At 33.3% G+C, this 21065-nt stretch overlaps 1 protein-coding gene across 1 annotated transcript in view; it reads left to right on the top strand.

Annotated features, from left to right (window-relative positions):
• Positions 1-21065, top strand: part of mib2 (E3 ubiquitin-protein ligase mind bomb 2) — a 79385-nt gene that overhangs the window by 34779 nt on the left and 23541 nt on the right. The window contains exons 4-14 of the mRNA XM_089242804.1: positions 3156-3262; positions 4906-5100; positions 6031-6179; positions 6313-6423; positions 7023-7127; positions 7763-7931; positions 9387-9517; positions 10223-10371; positions 17253-17409; positions 17532-17686; positions 18992-19118. Coding sequence (XP_089098930.1) covers positions 3156-3262; positions 4906-5100; positions 6031-6179; positions 6313-6423; positions 7023-7127; positions 7763-7931; positions 9387-9517; positions 10223-10371; positions 17253-17409; positions 17532-17686; positions 18992-19118 — 1555 coding nt within the window. The remainder of the gene's footprint in view (positions 1-3155; positions 3263-4905; positions 5101-6030; positions 6180-6312; positions 6424-7022; positions 7128-7762; positions 7932-9386; positions 9518-10222; positions 10372-17252; positions 17410-17531; positions 17687-18991; positions 19119-21065) is intronic.

The raw sequence follows: 21065 nt of genomic DNA, 5'->3' as shown, positions 1-21065 counted from the left end.
TCGTCTTGGGCATTTTTCTTTTTCTCCCCACCCTTTCTTCCTTTTGTTTCCTTCCTAAATTTATAAAAGTAAAAAAGGACATAATCATTATAAAAAGGACTGTTTTCAGATCAAATTGCCAAAGTTCAATTACTTTACTGCAAAGATTTTTACTGTCAGATTTTTTTTGGGGGAAATGCAGTTAAACCCAAAGTGTATTAAAGACCCTTTATTAATACGCTTTGGTCAAACTCCATTAGACCGGAACTCCAAGAGACCCGAGAAATCACTTCGTAATAACGAAATTTCGTTACAAAGGAATTCCAGATTTTTATATTGTCCCTATGTAAACCTATCCGAGGGATTAGAAAAGTTTTTGTTAAAATGATATTTTTCCCGTTGTAATGGTATTTGTTACAATGAGAGTTGACTGTATTTCGTCGCAAGCTATTTTTTTACGTGTATTTGGAGGCTGCATGGGTAACAGGGTGTATGACACTTTACTGGTGAGCCATTAATCTTAGAGACATACCCAACTAGAAAAAGTATCCAAATCATGTGTCCAACTCAGATATGTCATTCATGTTGTAAGGGGTTGTATAGCTCTAAAATAAAAATAAAACAACTCTTTATACCGTCCCCGTGTGTCAAAGAACCCAATTAAGAAGTTGTTGCTCTGTCTTTCCCGATGCCAACTAAAATAATTTCACGTTTCTAAGTGCAATATTCACCGGGATATGCAAATTGAAAAGCTTGAAGAAATTTGGGAAAAAACAGCATTCAATGCGGGTAAAATGGTTTCCCCTCATTTAATGCTATTTTTTCCCCAACTTTCTTGGAATATCTCAGTGAAAATTTGAACTTAGGCGCATTGAATTTTTTTGTCAGAGACCAGGAAACAACTTTTCAATTGGGTTTTGGGGCACAGGGTGTCCGCATAAAAAGTCAACATTTTTATTTTAATAACTCTGTAACCCCTAGCAACAAGAATCAAATATCTGAGTACTACACATTATTCGGGTACTTTTTCCAACTGGAAGTATGCCTCTAGGACCAATGGTTCGCCAGTAAAATGCCATATACCTACGTTACCTATATTACGTTACCTATGCGCCCTGTATATGAAATATTGTACGGACTGTTATGTGAAATATTGTGTTGTGTTTAAGCCAACACGCACATTGCTTCGTTCGCCTGCAAGAGAGCGGTCACATTATGAACCAAAAAGCCACTTGAAGGTAGCTTGTCATCCAACGAAATATCAGATTTTCACCGTATCGAAATCGAAGTCAACAAACTTATAATTTTCGTATTTGAAAATCAGATTATTTATATTTTCCGATGGGCTTGAAATCCTGATAATGAGTCATTATTATGTTCACACGAACAGTTTTGTCACTGCGTACATGATTTCTCTGGAATGAATGGTTCAAACAAAGATTTTAAAAAAATTTCACACGCATTTTAGTTTTTTTTTAAATTCGTAGTAGGGCTACAACATAAACCTATATCCTTGATACATGTATTATTGTTGAAAACGATGTGGAAGGTTGAACTTTTCAATTGTGATTCATTTGTGTCGCTACTCCCTCATTACTACTTTTATCCGCATGAAGAGAATAAAATTAATAAAACTGCTTGCTACCACTTTTTACGATTTTTATCATTATAAGAATGCATATTTTGGAAGCTACAACTGACATTTCTCAATGAAACCATAACCATTTACACACAAAAAAATAACTAATTTGGAAATAATACAAATTTCATCTAGTACAGTAACTTGATGACATTGTGCCGTCTTCAAGCGCAGAGTTTACATTGATTGAAAATATATATTTTTTAAATTGGACTGACACAACACATAAAACATACAAATCAAACTGAGAAAAACACAAAACAATAAACTTAAAAAAAAAGTAACATTACAATGATACAGACCTTTTGTGACCCCAAGGGATTTATTCTATTTTACTGTATTCTATTGTGTTTATTTTGCTTTTTCATTATTTTCATAAATTAAAAATTAATCAAATTAAATTCAAAAATATTTATACTTCAGACAATTTTTGAATAACTATCTTCTAATGGGAAAACGGGGGTGGGGGAGAAAGGAAGGGGGAGTAGAAAATTATTCATGTTCGCAAGGGGGCCACAGGAATGAGAAATGGTCGAAAGGGGGCCGTGGACAAAAAAAGGTTGAGAAACACTGACCTACACCACTGGAGACATGATTCTGCCTTCCTTATTTTGTGCACTTTGGCATGAAGCACTGAAGTCAAGGCATTAGTAGCCTCTCTTAACTTCAGAAAATGGCCCAGAGGTAGGATGGCAGAAAGAGCTGAACATCTTTTTTCTCAGCCCTAGTGTATCAAGGAAATTTTTGTAGATGGCAGCATGCTTGCCTTGTTTGCAAGAAGGCAGAGGTTCGAGTCCTGACAGAGACCAGATGACTTTTCGAGTTCACCCCAGCATAATATCCAAAAAGTATTGGTTTCCTTGATACTTTGAGAAAAAAGCCGTCTATCTCTCCCAAACTGAGAATGGTGTAAAAAATGAGTATAGATCAGTCTTCTATGTATGTGCTGGAATCGGAAATTATTTAATTTAAGCAATAGTTGTGCAATGCAAATTACCAGTCAAAAATGACATGTACTGCATTATTTTTTATTTCAATGAATAAAGATTATGCAAGCCTATAGTTTTCCAGCAATCAAATTGGACATTTGAATGTCTCCTGTAAAGAGTCTGTATTGTTATATATGGAGAGAAATAAGTAAAGTTGCTGACAGGCTGTCTTGGTGCAAAAAGGTTCTGCTCCTAAACAAGCTGTTCTCTCTCATTTTACTTTTTATTAAAAGCCAATTGTGTAGGATACAGAGATGGTGTTGAAGATGCCATGTGCAAAAATTTTGAACAGTTTCTATAAACTGTTTCTTCAGACCATCCACGAAAAAATGGGAATCGTCTATTGTTCTGTGACATGTTTGTCTTGTCTCCATGTGTTTTTCTTTTCTCCATGTGTTCTTGTTCAACTCACCTTATCTTGAACTAATAATAAAATTTTAATTTATTTATTGAATGTAGAATTATATATATATATATATATTTTTTTTTTTACTTCTGTGCAAAATTATGTATTCTAAATTTTTTCTCTTCTAATCATTGAATTGCAGAATTGATATGCCGAAAAGACAAGGTGCTGTGAAAGTTGTATTGAAAGGGATATTTGTTGGAGCAAAAGTTGTCAGAGGGCCAGATTGGGATTGGGGAAACCAAGATGGTATGCTCATTTGAATATTAAAATAATCACTTTATGTTAAAGGAGACAAAAAACCAGTTTTTTTGTAAAAATTTTTATTCACAGCTAACTGAAGTTGAAAGTGTCAAAAGTTAAAGTTGAAGGGAAAGAAAAGTTTTTTTTTGCATGAGTACAGTGAAACCCTGTTGTAATGGCACCATCTGTCCCAAAGACTTTTGTCGCTGTAACCAGCAGGTGTTATATCTGGCCATGGTCAGAATAGCATTTCAGGGAAGCTCTATTATATAAATTCACATGTTTATTATGAACTACTGTATCACAATGACTTATCAGTATTACCAAAGCCTCCTAGGTACTACTAGTCTCTCTAAGAGGCTTTGGTGTTACTCCATAAATAAAATAACCTATTTTACACACATTCAATTTTAAGTTGCGAAAATTTGTAACATTGTAAACACTGTAAAGTTAAATATTTCTTGATATAAAACTTAACAGAAAAACATACACATTTACCTTTCAAATTATTTTAATTCTGCATAAATGTAGCGACATGTTTTATAATTACAAAAACAAAATAGATAAAGGGAAATAATGGCGGCATTGTTTTTTTGTTTTTTTTCAGTCCATGTTTGATAAGCACAAATTTTCCATTTTATGGATATTTACAATTTCTTTCATCGTGATTGAATGGAGCAAATCAAGGAGATGATGGCACTCAAAATATAATGACCAGCGAGTAAAAAACATGCACTGTTGGAAAATTTTTCTTGGCAACCTTGAACGAACTGGTGCAGTACACTCATTGTGCACTTTCCCCTTATCAATAAATCAGTTTCTTTCTAAGACCCTGATCATTCTTATTCTTCAAGTCATTTGCTCTAAACTTGTTATGCTGATAATAACAGTGGGATTAAAAAGATAAATCCTCAACTCCTTTCGGGGAAAAAATAATAATAATGGGAGAAGAAAATGTTGTGGAAATTCTTGAAAAAATGACACATAGACTTTGTATACATCCAAATAATAGTTGATAGTTGGTGCTAAAATGGGTTTTTGTATTATAATCCCTGTATGGAAGATTTTTTTCACTGAAAATTTGTAGCACTAAGCTGGGTTGGCGCTACAATAGGGGGCACTGTAACAGGGTTTGACTTGTATTTGCATCATGCATGTATTTGTCTGGCATCTAAAATCTGTCATACGTGCATCAATTTAGTAAAAAAATTTTGAATAGAGTAAACAATATTTTTTTGGGTTGCTGTATATAGTGTTAAAAAATCTGTATTTATATTGTAATTTCTGAATTTTCCAGATTTCAGTTTACTAAGTGGCTTTTATAATTTCTTAGTTCTGTGATACCTGTATGTATATGTTACATACTTTAATTTTTTATTTGTATTAAATTTACCATTAACTATTTTGTATATGTACCCAAACTTATCAGATATCAGGAGAAACATAGCATTAGTCTGTATTTTCTCTTCCCAAAAAAAGAAGCATGTGTTTCACATGTGTCCTATTGTATTACAATGTATAAATTGATCTGTGAAAATTTTATACTTAAAAAAATTATGTTCATCTTATTTTGACTATAGACATTTTCTTCCATATTGTAAATTAGTTTTTATTTCTCTTCTTGAATTTTTCACACTTTTGTTTTGAAGGCGGAGAAGGGAAATCTGGAAACGTGATAGACATCCGAGGTTGGGACAATGAATCGGAGAGAAGTGTAGCGAATGTCACATGGACTTCAGGCTCAACAAATGTTTACAGACTCGGGCATAAAGGAAAAGTGGATCTAAAATATACACAGGATTCTGTTGGAGGGAATTATTACCGTGATCATCTCCCTGTACTTGGTAAGTGATCACAGATAGCCTTTTTCTCTCTGAAACCTCTATCTCAAGTGTTTATCAGAACATTAAATATATTTTTGAATCATCACAGTGATCTAAGAAGTGCCATCTGATCATTTTGTCGGACAATGATGAATTTAAGTATGCAAAGAATAATTAAATTACTACTACTGTACCACACATGCACCTCATAAATATTCTTCTGAGAAACTTTTAACAAATTTGTGGTTATCAGAATGTTCAGTGTATGTATTGTGTACCTAACAGGAAGTTTGTTTCTGATGAATACGTGTTAGGTGACAGGACTTGTATACATATTGAATACATATCTTTTGAATTCTGAAGCAAATAACTGAGCAGTTTACTTTTTCCTGTTGTATTGTGCATGGATATCAAATGTTGTAGATCTGATTGCTCTCTGTGGAGAGATCTTTTTTGAATGGGTGAAAACCTGCATTTGTGTTTTTTAACATTCAAAAACCACAGAAAACCAATTTCGGCTGACCACCATTATGTCGTCAATGCAATTCAAGTCAGATATTTTGACTGACCTGCGGTTGAGAACCGATTATGAAATTCTATTCTTCCATATTCAGAGTAGTCATGACTTGAGTTCTATTTTTCTACATTAGTGTTTCACAACCTGTGCTCCATGATGTCATAAGGTCTCTGTGTACACTTCCCAGGGGCTCAGCCGCTGTTCTAGGATAATAAAATAAATTGGTGAATTTGATAAATAAAAATTTTAAAAGTCTACGGGCTCCACCATAAAAATGTGATTATAAAAAGGTGTATGCAAGTCAAAAAAGTTGAGAGCCATGATGAGTGATTAAACTTCCTGGTGGTAATTGAAATTAAAACAAATATTTAACTGAAATGTATACTCGTTTACCACTATATTGTTTGATTGGATTTTTTCCCTTTCAAATTCAGGTCATGTGGTAGATGTTCCAACCAGCAAACCCCCTTCTGTTCCTCATCCAAGATTTAATGTTGGTGACAAGGTGAAGGTCTCTATGGACATCGAAACACTGAAAACTATTCAAGAAGGCCATGGTGGTTGGAATCCTAGAATGGCAGAAGTAGGCTGGCATTTGAATGCAATTAATATTCTGTTTTTATTGTTAAATATTTTATTTATTATGTAGCATTTTGTTTTTTGATTGTAAACTGAGTTCATCCATATTTACTGATTTTGTTTTTCTTCTTTCTCAGATAATAGGAAAAATTGGCACTGTACATAGGGTCACAGATAGAGGCAACATCAGAGTTCAATATGATGGTTGCAACAATCGATGGACATTTCATCCAGGTGCCCTTATCAAAGTATGTATTTTTCAAATTTATTATTTAAATTTTTTATTTACAATACAGAAAACACTCTAATTACTAAGCATCATGCTACTAATGTGTTCTATAAGATAAAGCAAGTTGTGTCTCTGATGTATTAGTTAGCAAGAGAACCCAAGTTCCATTCCCGGAGGAGACAAGTAACTTTTCTTTTTAATGCTTGCCTTGACATAATATCCAGAAAGTCTCTTTCCTAAAACTAATTGAAAAAACGAATTATTTAGAGTTAACTCAAATACAATTAACTCTATAATTAACTTAAATCAATAAAACTAATTTATCATAAATCATATCCTTTTCTGGCAATGGCTGAACTATTGTTTTGTTCTTTTTCAACATTCTTTCAGTGTTTGGTCATGCACATGCACATACACACTTAGAGATTTCTCCTCTTTTGACCAGTATATCTTTGAAAAAAGGTGAAAACGAGAAGGAAGCCAAAAAATTCAATTTAAAAATTAAAAACAAAAATCATGCACATCTTATCTTCTTTGTAAATTGTTTTGACTTGTTGTATTTTGATTATTTCTTTGAATAAAATTTCTGCACTTTAAAACTGCAAATTTTTATTGTAGGTTCAACTTTTTGCTGTTGGTGATATGGTCCGAGTTACGGATGATATTTGCAAGATGAAAGAATTACAGAAAGGGCATGGGGAATACATAGAGGTCATGAAAACTGTGAGTTTTAAATTTCTTCTAAGCCTATTTGACAGTATCATGTATGAAATTTGTGATTAATTTATATGGGACTTGAGAAAGGAGGAAAATTGAGGAAATGCATAAAAATTAAAAAAATTTAAAATAAACTTTGATTACTAAAATCATGGGAAATGTGTGTATTTTCATCATAAAAATTGTGTGTGTTTTCGCTGTAGTTTTGCTCTGATGACTTTAACCAATCATCTGGCAGGGTTTCCAGTGACCTGGAAAATCAGAAAAATTAAAAAATGGTCAAGGAAAATTTAAAATATTTAGCAAAAGTCAGGGGAAATATGCGAATATTTGATAAAAGTCAAGGAAAATGTTCTGTGAAGGGGAAAAAAACTCGAAAAACAAAAAATCAAAATTTGGAAGGTTAAGATTTTAAATTAGGCCTATACTACTTTCTGTCGGAGTTTTGGTCAGGGAAATGATCAAGCAGATTTTTCTGGGAGCCTTGTCTGGGCATTACATCTATACACTAAATTGTCATGGCAGTGAGCTCTGAAGCTGGGTATGCTCAAATGACTGATTAATCCATTTTTCATATTGTCTTAATTTGAATTAACTGATAAAATTCATTTACTACATTTTGAAATATATATATATTCCAGGCATTAGGCAAGACAGGAAAGATAACAAAAATCTATTCTGATGGTGATTTGCGTGTTAACGTTGAAGGTCAAACTTGGACATTTAATCCACTTTGCGTGACATCCGTGCCTGGGTCTGCAACAGAGATTAACAATACTATGACTGCCAACCAAAGGGAAGAGCATACAAGTAAGCAGATTTGAAAAATAAGTTGCTCAATTAAAATGTTTGCACGTTGGAAGATGTATGTATATGGCACACAATAGTGATAATAAATCCAGTAAGAACTTTGAAATATGATATTTTGAATGTCAAAATTTTCTTGACATATGTAAATCAGAGATTGTTTAAAATGTAATAAATGACCCTTAAATCATTTTTGCATTTTTGAAAAAAAACAAAAAAAAACATGATCTCGTATTGGAATAAATTATATAGACAACAGAAAAATATATAATACTGGCGGGTCGTAATTAGGCAGGTGCACCCACACAGGGCCCATTTGGAAGGGGGGAGGCAGAAGGGGCCTAAATTCAAATTCTTGCACAGGACACAAGAATGGCTAGCTACGGCCTTGTGTGTGTATATATAATTGACTATTTACTATTTCAACACAAAATGTTTAAAAATTAGTTTAGTACAAGGGTCGTCAACGCATGGCCCACAGGCCACATTTGGCCTTAGTAGCTTTTTGCTATGGCCTACAGACCTGTTTTAGAAATAGCTCAAAACATTGAAAGATGATAAAAAAAAAATTGAGATCAAACTTTTTTCTCAAATTGAAATTGAGAAAACAAATTGATTATACACGCAGGCCAGTAAGAGACTGAACATGAGGCCTACATGGTTTTTGAGGCCCCCTGATTCATATGAGCATATTGTATATGGGGGAAAAAGTCAGCATCTAAAAATCCATACGTACCTAATTACAAAATTCTCACAAATGCTAAAAAATATGTTCATGAATTTCAAGAATTTTTGAGAAATAATCTTGGAATTATTGAAATTATTTTTCACAATCAGTTTTTTAAAAGTTTTAATTAATGGTAGAATGACTCCAGAATCATTTAAAAAAATTATTTGAAAATTAATAACATTAATTAATTAATATATTAATTTTTAATTATTAATAATTAATTAATATATTAATTATTAATAATTATTAATAATTAATATTTTTAGAATTAATGAAAGAATTTCAATATATATTGATGGGTAAATAATTTCAAAATTAATAGAGTTAATAATCACAGAATCATTTGAAGTAATATTAGAACAATTTTATATAAGAAGTAATTAATCAGAAATTTTTCCAGTCGGTGAAAGATATGATTTCGAAATTAATAAAAATTGATAATTACTAAAACTTTTAATTTCAGAATAAATGAAGTCTTTAATTGTTTTTGGCCTCTGTTTAACTTGGGGGCGGGGGCTGTTTGCCTTTCTGTTAGGATGTCATTGTGCCATTGTTATCATGTATGGATTCCATGTTATAATCTTAGCACCTCTATATGAGTTGGTGTCCCACAGGATTCATGGGAAGTTTCAATTTCTTCCACGAACTAGAAAAGTTGAAGACCCCTGGTTTAGTATGTAGTTTAGTATTTTGTTTATTTATTTAGTAAGCATTTAAATTTGTTACAGATCCCCTTCTAGGCCACTTTTTTGCGGAGCCACATCATTTAGAAATGGCCAGTTGTGAACGAATAGTCAGAGAGGCTGCTCAAGGCCATACAGATGTAGTTAAAAGCTTATTGTTGAAGTATCCAGATAAGGTAAAAGCAGTTTTCCTGCACTTTGTTTTTGTCACTCTCCCCTCCATAATTTTTTTCTTCTGAAATTAGACTTCTTGTTTATGTGCAAATCTATTTTCTATTTGTATACGAAAATAAATTTAAATATGGGTGTAATGTAGCGTTAGAATTGAAAAATGAAAGTCACTGGTCTGTGGGACCAGTGAATACTAGAACCTACTGGTCTGCTTACATCATGAGTGGTCCGCTAAATGAAATCTGCTCTGAATAATAGTTAATTTTTTTCTCCTAAATATATTACAAGTGATATATTACTTGTATTATTTAGAAGAATGTGTGTGTGTGTGTGATATAACACCGAAGGGTGTATAAAAAGCCATAAGAAACAATTAGAACTGCAATCAATCATTCGACACATTGGTGATTCTCCCATAGGAGATTCTTCCATGATTAATGTATCACGGGAAGGGGGGGGGCTGAAAGTTTTGCTACTGGTCCCGCAGACCACCACAATTTTTTTATCAGTGGTCCGATTGTCTAATCAGTGGTCTCTGACCAGCTGACCACCACTGATTTCAAACGGTGGTGTAATGTTCAACTTTATTTTATATACATATATATTTTTGAAGATGTAGGGTGAAAATGTAGTATTTAGTTTATTCAAACTTTTGTACATTCTTGTGGTTTTTTTCAAGTTACAATATTATTTTATTGATTTTAATTCAGGTCGACCAGAAAAGCTCCGGGAAGACTGCATTACAAGTTGCATGTCACCAGGGGCATCTGGAAATAGTCAGGCTGTTGCTTGTTGCAGGTAGCAGTATGGAAGTGCAGGATGATGATGGAGACACTGCTTTACATTATTCTGCATTCGGGTGAGTTATTTCATATTTTTTTAAAAGTTTGCTGATCATAGTATTTTTTGTAATGTCACTTTTGAAATACAATGGATTACAGAAATTCCCCCCTCATTTAAAAGCTTTACCATTTAATGTTGTCATATTTTAAAATTCCTATTTTTTTCCTATGTAAAAACATTTCCCACTGAAATTTTCAAGCTTAATGCATTCTTATTATGTTGCAAGAGTTTTTTTTTCTTCGAAGGATTTTTATATCTTGAATTCTTCTTAATGAATCCCAAAATTGAGCACTTCTTTTTTCTTTGCTTTCTTTGCCAATCGGGACGTGGTTGACTTATCTTTTGCAAAGGCCTTTTGAAGTGACCGAATGCCAGAAACTATTGTTTTTTGGGAATTCTTCTCACTCAACTTGTCCTGTGACAATTCGTTGTGCTACAAACTTGTCGTGGTATGAATTTGCTGCAGACTCATTTCATTGTGGTTACAAATTTGCTGCGACAAATTTTAATTGCTTTAAAATTCAAATGTTTATTGGGATCAAATAAATTTTGAGAATTTAATTTTTACCTTTTAAACTGCCTCTTGCATACGAGTTTGAGTCCCTTATATATGGAATGAATGGCATTTTTCATCCTCTTGAATGTTTTCTTCATGTCTGGGTCTGACTAGCCAAGGGTACCAGAAGTGTTTGGAACTTGTGAGTTCCTGTCTTGGTCTTTAATATGCTCATATCCATTCCATAAAGTACTGTGGACACCCACAGCATCCCTGTCTGTAACGGCACTGCAAATGTCAATTTTTTTTTTTCAACTCCAAATTAACAACTCAAGTAAAACAATGAAATTAGCCCGTTATATGTAACTACTTGTACATGACACACTTACAGCTCCAGTCAACGATTAATAATAATTTCTTCTTACAACATAAGTGAATTAACGTTAACAAACAATATAGAATTATATTCAGAAGCATATTTCCTGTATGGGGGTATGCAGGCTTTTTCCCAGGAATACAAGTTCAAGTAATTGATAATCAAAAGCATGAATTAGGAAGGGAGAGGGAGGCAAGGTGTAAATAGCCCACAGGTGGTAAAGCCATAGCTCTGCTTCTGATTATAGCCTACATTTATTAGGATAATTTTAATTAAAAAAATTCATATTGTACATTTCCTTCATATTCAAAAATATTCAATGTCTTGAAATATTCATACTCAAAAATTCATATTGTACATCTACACAATATCTGAACCTTTATTTTCAGTAACTTTGAGTATCATTTTATTTAAACACTTATATAACGTGGATATCATAATAAAATGTCTAATGATGATTAATAGAATAATAAGTGATGTTATTTTAAATTACCATAAATTATCTCTTTTTTTTTTTAACAACATGTAGGAAAAGATTTCAATTTAAATTGAATTCAAACAATTTACCATTTTTCAGTGCATTCCTGGTTTATTTTTTGTTACCCAACATTGATTCATTAAACGGATGACACCAATGAATAATGGCAATTACATTTTTCCACTTATAACATTTATTCAACTATTTTAAGTTTACATATTTTACACAAACAACATTTTAGGTCTATTATCACAGTATTAATTTTCGTTAAAGTTTTTAGTAACAAAAGTTCAACATAATGGTTTGATCTCACCAATTCGGTCAGGCGAGATGCCTCTCACAAAATCATCATACATTTGAACGTCTCCCGGCGATGCAGCCAGTAGCCATAGTTGATGAGTCCTGGGACGATATTGTCAGGTTTCTGTCATCTGCAGCGAGCTCGCATCTTATGAGAGGAAGATACAAGAAGAAATTCCAGTCAGACTGCAAGACGGCAACCTGGAGGAGCTGTGGTGAGACTGGAACAGTGCCAAGGCATACTACTGAATCTTCAGTACATTATAGAGATACGACCTGGCATAACAGCTTTCAGGGACAGAACGTCTCTGAAACTGGTATCAGTATATAAACTGGTTTTTGTATATTGTGACAGACAACTGGAATCTGGCAACAACACAAAAGGTAAAGATTGGAGACCTGGCCAGGGTCTACAATATTATGCCTATTGTACAATGAAGAATCTTGTGACATTATTGACCATAAAGGTGGTCCATGGTCCACAAACGATGTGGAGATAAATATTGCATTTTTCAGGTATAATTACAATTGCAGAAACATTTCTAAATTTATATTGCACAAATATATTATAATTTCTCTGAGGTTGACTATGACATGACTCTCCGCGAGGTTCCCACCAGAGATCTCCAGGACCCCCCCCTCCTTCCCGCAAATCATAATATCAACTATTTCCAGGGACCCTCGTGTTACAGATGCAGCATACCAAGATATTGGGAGTTAGTAGGCTGGAAGACGACACGCAAAAGACCATTAATATGATATCATATGAGGAACGGGATCACTAATCGTTGTAAGTTTCATAGAGAACAGTGGAAGACTGATTCGTCGACGAGAAGACGTCACATCATAAGCAAATGCCAGACATTTTTGTCGATCCACTTCATTGTAATCGGAACACTACGAAAACCATTCATGAATTACTAAGGCAAACGTGATAACTGGAAGTTGACTACCTGGACCAGCCGGAATAGTATGTTACATTTCTGAAGTTAGTTTAACATCGTTAGTAGACTTACATTCCCAAAATGTTAGTAGGTTACAGTGGGGAGCACCATTCGATGTTTCTTGGAGAACTATTTATAGTGGAAGTGAACAGGTTTATTCTCAGACCGATCAACGTACGGCAGGCATTCGGTGCATAAAGAAATTCATGACATCATTCAGTAAATTTGCATATTGTGCCGTTCATTTATTTTTAACATTATTACATTTTGATGGCAACAGTCCAAACAAGATGGAGAAAGTTGATCAGGCAATCAATCAGGCAGGCCACAATTCATACATGGCTATCACTGACAGATCATGGGACTATTATTTTAAGGGATGGAAGCCCATGGATAACTCTGCCCTTGAGACAAGGTATTAACTAATAATCTTTCATCACATATACATTTTTCAAAAAATGCAATGAAATAATATTATTCACAAATAAATCTATATTCTCAAATCCAAGGACTCGACCGGGTCTTCTACAGAGGAATAATTTAATGTTAAATGCTAAGGGTTTAGTAGTGACATGAATAAAACGATTAATGGAATGTATGGAGCCCAAAGCGGGTAATATGTTAAAATCGTCATTCAAAAAACACTACATTTCTACCCTTAATCTGCACCCCAACTCCCATTGCTGCGAGAAATACAAATCCAGACAGAAAGCAGAAAGTGTGGCTTGCACTGTGAAAAAAATTACATTTTCAAAATTTATTTGATCCAAACTCATTATCTTAGTGTGCTTCCAACACCCCTCGCTGCGAGAAATTGAAATCTTGACAGGAAGGGGAAGTGCGGCTTATATGGTGAAAATGAAAGTTTAGTTTAATAGAATTATTAATTAATTAAATATTTCATGTTCTTATTTAGATACCGTAGTGGTAAATGTTGACTCTTGGAAGTGGGGAGAGAAACTCTCAAACCCACACGTGGGGGCGGATACAAGTTTATAGTTAAAGAGAGGCTGCATTGTAATTTGGGAAATATCATAAACACTGAAATTTTCCCACAGAATATTGAAATTTTATCATAGAAAAAATCAATTATTTTGCACTTGAAAATTTTTTTTAAACTAAATTTTCAAATATAATCAAATTTTTACATACAGTTAAATTTTTAAATGTAATTGATATGGTAATTACAATAATTAAATAATAAAACATTAATATCAATTGAAATTATACAAATACAAATACAACGCCACAACAGGCAAAATGCCCAACGAGGTGGCTGATAAAAAGATGCCCATAAAAATATGGATGTCATATGTTTCAAAAATACAGCAACCCAATTAAAAATGCAATTAACACAAATTACAAACAATATATACACATGATAAAATATTATACAATGCCCATAAAGAATACTTATGGTTGTCTTATTCTAAGAATGGATAGCTTCTCGATTTACCCCAACATGCTTATCGTATTTCTTTTTAAACGTGTCAATTGTGTTACAATTTACTACCTCCGGGGGTAAGCTATTCCATTTATTAACAACCCTATTAGAGAAAAATTCCCTGTGACACCATAACCTTGCATTGTCCCTCACCAATCGATACTGGTGTCCCCTTGTAGAAGCAGTCGATTGGCGGTGTATTAAAAGTTCATGGTCCATCCTATCCATCCCATTGAAAATTTTGAACACTTCGATCATATCTCCTCGACACCTGCGTTCATCCAATGTAAACATATTCAAAGAATGAAGTCTCTCTTCTTAACTCAAGCCCTGTGTGCCAATAAGGACACGCGTAGCTCTTCTCTGCACCCCTTCAACCAAGTCTATGTCCCTCTGTAGGTATGGTCTCCAAAACCTTACAGCATACTCCAGTCCAGGACGAACTAAGCCTCGAAAAAGCGGAAGAATGACTTTAGGAGAACGCGAAGAGACCTTTTTGAAAATGAGACCAAGCATTCTATTCGCTTTTTTGACAACCGCTGAACAATGTTCAGAAAACCTAAGTCGCTCGTCAATGAGAATTCCCAAATCGGTGACTCTAGTTGCATCCGGGATAGTGACACCATTCAACTCGTAAGATAACCATGGGTTGTTCGAACCAAAATGAGCGACCATGCACTTATCTACGCTAAACGTCATGCCCCATTCATTTGCCCATGCTGCAATCTTGTTTAAGTTGGTCTGGAGCAACTCCCTATCGCTTTCATTACCGATTACCCCAATTAGCTTCACATCATCTGCGAATTTGCTAGTAATTCCATCGATACCCTGATCGAGTTTGTCGATAAAAAGTGAAAAAAGTATGGGGCCAAGGACACTTCCCTGAGGAACTCCACTTGTGACGTCTGTCCAACCAGAGAATTCCCCGTTCACCATAACTCGTTGCGACCTATCTCTTAACCACGATTCTATCCAATTCAGCAAGTTGCCCCCTATTCCAATCTCGTGTAAACGCTTCAAGAGTTTGCCATGTTGGACCCGATCGAATGCCTTCTGGAAATCAAGGTAAACAACGTCGACATTTTTGCTCTTACCCAAAGCCTTAGTCACGTAATCATAGAAGCAAAGGAGGTTAGTTACACATGACTTCCCCTTCCTGAACCCATGCTGATTATCCGACAATACATTATTCTCGTCTATCCACTTCACAAACTGCCTTTTGATGATAATTTCCAAAATTTTCGAGAGGGAGCTCGTCAAACTCACTGGACGATAATTAGACACTACCTCTCTACTACCCTTCTTAAATATCGGAACAACGTTAGCCAGTTTCCAATCTCTCGGGACGATACCCTCAGCAACACTACTCCTGAATATCTGTGCGACTGGCCCCAACAATTCATTAGCACCTTCCCTGAGAACCCTGGGATAGATATCATCTGGTCCTGGTGCTTTGCTTGCACATACATTTCTTAGAAGATTTAGGACCTCCACGTCTTCTACTTGAATATCGTTGAGGGTTTTATTACCCCATGCAACACCCGTATATCGAATATCATTATCTCCATTAAAAACCGACGCGAAAAAGTCATTGAAAGCACTACACATGCCTACATTGCTCTCTACCTTAGAGCCTCCTATCGAGAGGGGGCCAACTGTCCCCTTGCATCCATTATTGACGTATCGAAAAAATGATTTTGGGCCAGAGCCAATGTTATCTGCCAACCTAGATTCAACTTCCTAAAATTCCAATTGAAATGACCTTTCCAAAATGACAAGAAATAATTTTTAGTAAACTGTGTGTACACTTTTGTTCATGTTTCTTATTTCACGCATAAGACAAAAATCTACATACAAGATCGCATGGAACATGTGCAGTGAAGAATCAGAGTTTTGATGAATTGGCACTCTGCAATAAATTGACGTCACGTCGAATTGACACTGCGACAAACTTGTACCGTAATGAATTGGAGCTGCGACATATTTGTACTGCGCCAAATTGACCAGCTACATTGTTTTTTTTTTTGTCTTTCACTGCTATAATAATTCTAATACAGTTGCACCTACTGAATATTTTCTCATGGTTGGACTAGCCACATGATCAATGCGACCAATTAGAATTTAACATTCCAGTTAAAGTGCTTGAGATTGAGGTGTGTCACACACTTTTTGGCTGGAACTTTTATTAGGACCGGCTCTTTCTGGCCTGACACCCCAATTGCTTCGAAATTCAGTGAAAAATGTAATAAAATGAAATGAAACACTTTTCCTACCAATGGCAGATGATGATAATGGGTGAGTGTTGCGCTTTTGTATCTTGAGTAGGTTTTGGAGGATTATATTCACGTTTTGTGTAGTGACGTATGTGGGTATTTTTTTTAATTACTTATGTGAAATAAGTTTTTGTGTAATTGCCTACAGTTGATCGTGGCCAAATCAAAGTTTAGTTTTTGTTTGAAATAGCATTTATTGAAGAGTTTCATTAATATTATAAAATATATATTGAAGCCAATAAATTGATTTGATAAATGATTTTACAAGTTTTTCACAGTGTTGTTTATTTTGATTTTTGATTTAATATGCTCATTGCGCAGCTCATTAATTTCATGGTCCAAACAATGATGTCTTAAGCAAAATCTATTGTTACTTGAAAAAAAAATGTAGTAATATCAAAATTTTGACTATTTAGAAAGTGTTTTATGTCAATGCGTGTTGTAACAATCCACTGGAATATTTATCTTTTTCAAAATTTTATTTACTTGAAGTAGAATTTTTTTTCTTGCTTCCCAAATTCACATAAATTTGACAAATAACAAATTGTGTTTTTTTTCAACTCCAAAAATTTCCTGAAATATTCAGTCATCAGCCTGTGGTGATGGATTTACTTTTGAAGAAAGGTGCTGATATAAATGCTGTAAATAAAGCCAGATGCAGTGCCCTCCATGTTGCTGTAAATAAGCAGCTTTTGGATTGTGTAAAGGTGCTACTGAAACATAGGTGTAATGTAAATATTCAAGTAAGTACTTAGGTAATATTTTTTTTCACAAAGTTTTCAACTCTTTTAGAAAATTTTTTAATGTCATTCTTTTGTAAAGGCTTGTACTAATCATGTTTTCTTGTGAATTTTTTGTTAAAAAGGATTCATATGGTGATACTGTCCTCCATGATGCCATCAGTAAAGAGAGCTTAGAGATTATTGATTTACTGATCAACGTTCCAGAAATAGATTTCACTCTGAAAAACAAGAGAGGGTTCAATGTTCTTCATCATGCAGCTTTGAAGGGAAATAATTTGTAAGTGTACATTTATTTCACCTTGTGTCAATGTTTTGAGTTTAAACATTGAGGAGATGTAAAAAAGAAATCTACACATTTTTATATTTTTGAATAAAAGAAAGCTATATTTTTATAGTATGTTTTCATGTTACACATAGTATATCTTGAAGACATATTTTTCTCACCAATTTGCTCTAATCTATGTTTTTTCTCAAAAATGAAGTGTATTTATCTGAATGCTCATTCAATCGCTGATAATTTAAAAAAAAAAATTCTCAATTGAAAAAAAAAACTTGCATTCGTGGCTCATGTTGATTTGAATACAGTGATTGCTTAAAGTTGTACAATAGAACTTGGTTAATTCAAACTTTTATGATGTGTCCCCCCTTGAGTTTTCTATTTAATTTAATGTTAAAATTTATTGTTTAATTCAACTTCTAATTTTAACTTTCTTTAAATTTTTTGGATAATTCGATGTTTAAAAAAAAGAATCAGGATTTTTGTATGAGCAAATTTATTTTGGAAAAATTCTACAAGAAGGTAGATGTTACTTTTCCTGTTTTGGAACAACAAATTTTTAAAGACTAATAAAAGTTTGAAAATTCTGTTTTTCTCTACTTTTTCTTTTTGATAATTTAATACCGATTTTAACATTGTTCAGTTGGAGTGCATCAAAATTGTGTACCACTTAATACTGATTATGCTTTCAACCTATAGATCAAGGTATAACATTAAAAATTTAAATCTTTTTGTCGTCATTAAGAGTATAGAAAGTTTGGATTGTAATATGTTAATGAAAGTATATTTCTCTGATAGAGAATAAGAATGGTAAGCAAAACTTGAAAAACAGTTTCATAACAAATGATCATGAATTATTTCCGCAAATCAGTCTTTGAACTTAGTCAAGAAATTTTGCAGTTATGCTTATTCCAGAACAGTGGAATAATGTAGCAGCTAAGAGCAATTTTTATAACTATAAATTATTAAAATTTGGGAAGCAGTTTTGTAACTGATGATGAAATTTTAATGATTGATAATTATTATCCTTTATGAAAGCCAATGATTAAGTTGTAATTTGTAGTCATTTTACAGATCCAGGATAAGATTAATTGGGTAATTCAAATTTTGGATTAAATTTGAACATTTTTCCAGTGACTTTGGACTTCGAATTAACCAAGTTGGACTGTACTTCTTTAATAATAGTGACGCTTTTTATTCAAAATGCTTATGTTCCCTCCCTTTCCATGTCTCTCTATATCTCTGGAGAACTGAATAAAGATTTTATTGTATAGTATGTGTATTTATGTCTTATTTTTGTTTCAGTGCAACAGAAAGGTTGATCATCAAATCAAGGCAAATAGTTGATGGCAAAAAAGATGATGGTTTTGCAGCTCTTCATCTTGCAGCATTAAATGGTCATTTTAATGTTGCAGAGACATTGCTGTTACAGGTGTGGAATTTCTCTTTTATTTTGTGCACTTATGTACAATAAAGTATTTACATTTCAATTACAAATGCAGACTTTAGGATAAGGATTACAATTTTAATTTGTAATTTTTAATTTGCAAGGAGATACAGTGCTTCAAACACACAACACTCCTCAGACATCAAAAATATATTAGGTGACACATATGCTTTCTGGAATGCAGCAGTTATCTAGAAATTACTCTGAGGAATATTTGCGTTTCCATTTGACCTAGGGACAGGATTACACTATAAAAGTTTGATAAAAGATCTTTTACAAATCTTGAAAACAACCAGTGTGACTATCGATTACATTCACTTGAATGTAAATGATATGCATATTGGTTGCATTTTTCGTTATAGAAAATACATTTAATAAAACTTTTATAGTGTAATCCTGGCCTAATCCATTGTTGACTTTATGTGAAATCAAATTGTGGCAAAATATTTCACATTTAAATCTATCTGGCATGCCTGCTTAATCCAGAGGATTTTGAGCATCAAATTGTGAGACTAGTATTTGATTATAATTTAAAAGTGTTAATTATTTGCCTAAACTATAGTGATTCATTAATGCCAGACTGTTGTTTTCTACAAAAATAATTGTTCAATGTTTGCTGTATATTTAAAATCATATTTAATTATATTATATTTATCAGTATAGTGTGCATTTCATATTTTAATCAATTCATAATGAATAGGGCTCAGATTTTTGTCCTAAAAAACATGAAAATATGATCTTAAAATTTAAAAATATGACAGTTATAGTTTCTTATCTGATTAAGTTAAAAATAAACAAAAATCTCAAATTAAATTTTTCAATTAAAAGTTTCTGAGCAGATTCAAATGAAAACCACACCTACCTTATTACAATAACTATTCTTCAGTACGTTCTGAAATTGCCTTGAATTTTATGAGATGCAGTTTCAGATGTTTAAGAAAAGAAGGTGCTATTGGTTAGTTTCTGCTAAGAAATAATTTAAGGAAACTATAATACAAATACAAAGGCCACAACAGACAAAATGATCAACAAGGTGGCTGAAAAAAAGATGCCCATAAAAAATATAGATGTTGAATACATATCTAAACTATATCAAAAATACAGCAACCCAATAAGAACAATAAAAAACCAATAATTATGATAAAATATAAATATACTGCCCATAAAAAAGTTTCCAAAAAGAAAATTTTACAACAGAAAACTTTGCAAAAGTTTTCTTCAAAATTCCCAGATGGAGCAATATTTGAAGAAGCGTTGTGTCATAAAGCAGAACATTTGTGTCTGAAGTTGAAAAATTACAAAAAACCAACTTCAGCCAACCACCACTGCTCCGCTTGTGGGATTCAAACCCAGGTCCTGGTGATGCATTCCCTGGGGAGAATTGGAAAAATTATTTTTTTACTTGAAAAATATATGTAATGCCAAAAACATTGTTATAGAGCTTTGGAGTTTTACAGCGACGGGTTAAAGGTGGCAAAATCACAAGTCTGCTCCTCCTGACCAAGTCCTTATGTTTAGGCATGATGAAATGATTTGAATGTGAAGATTTTGAATGTCTGCATGAATAACGTCTTTCACAAGTGCTTGTCGTCTCATTCCGAAACGTAGCAAAAGGATTCTCTACGGGAGCTTAAAAGTGGCTACTGGGCATACAAAAGTTTTTTCTAGAAAAAAAAAAAAGACAACAAGAATTCATTGTAAGTGTATAAACTATAGCTCTGAGGAAAATGTCCACGTATTAAAATATTCGGAAACAAAAGACCAAAAAAAAGACAATCTTGTTTGGAAATTCCTAAAATATGCCAGATTGCTCAAAAATGCTTAAAATACGACCAATATCTAGAAAATTCCCAAAATATGGTTTGACATAAAAATCCTAGCCCTAGTAATGAATATTGATTCCATTTACATTCTTGGTATCACAACCACATG

This window comes from Pholcus phalangioides, unplaced genomic scaffold, assembly GCF_987345545.1.
Source record: "Pholcus phalangioides strain wild (caught in Gottingen) unplaced genomic scaffold, Ppha-v1.0 ptg000015l_1, whole genome shotgun sequence".
Classification (NCBI taxonomy): Eukaryota; Metazoa; Arthropoda; class Arachnida; order Araneae; family Pholcidae; genus Pholcus; species Pholcus phalangioides.
Note: the sequence above shows the minus strand (reverse complement) of the source record. Positions and strands in the feature narration are given on the sequence as shown.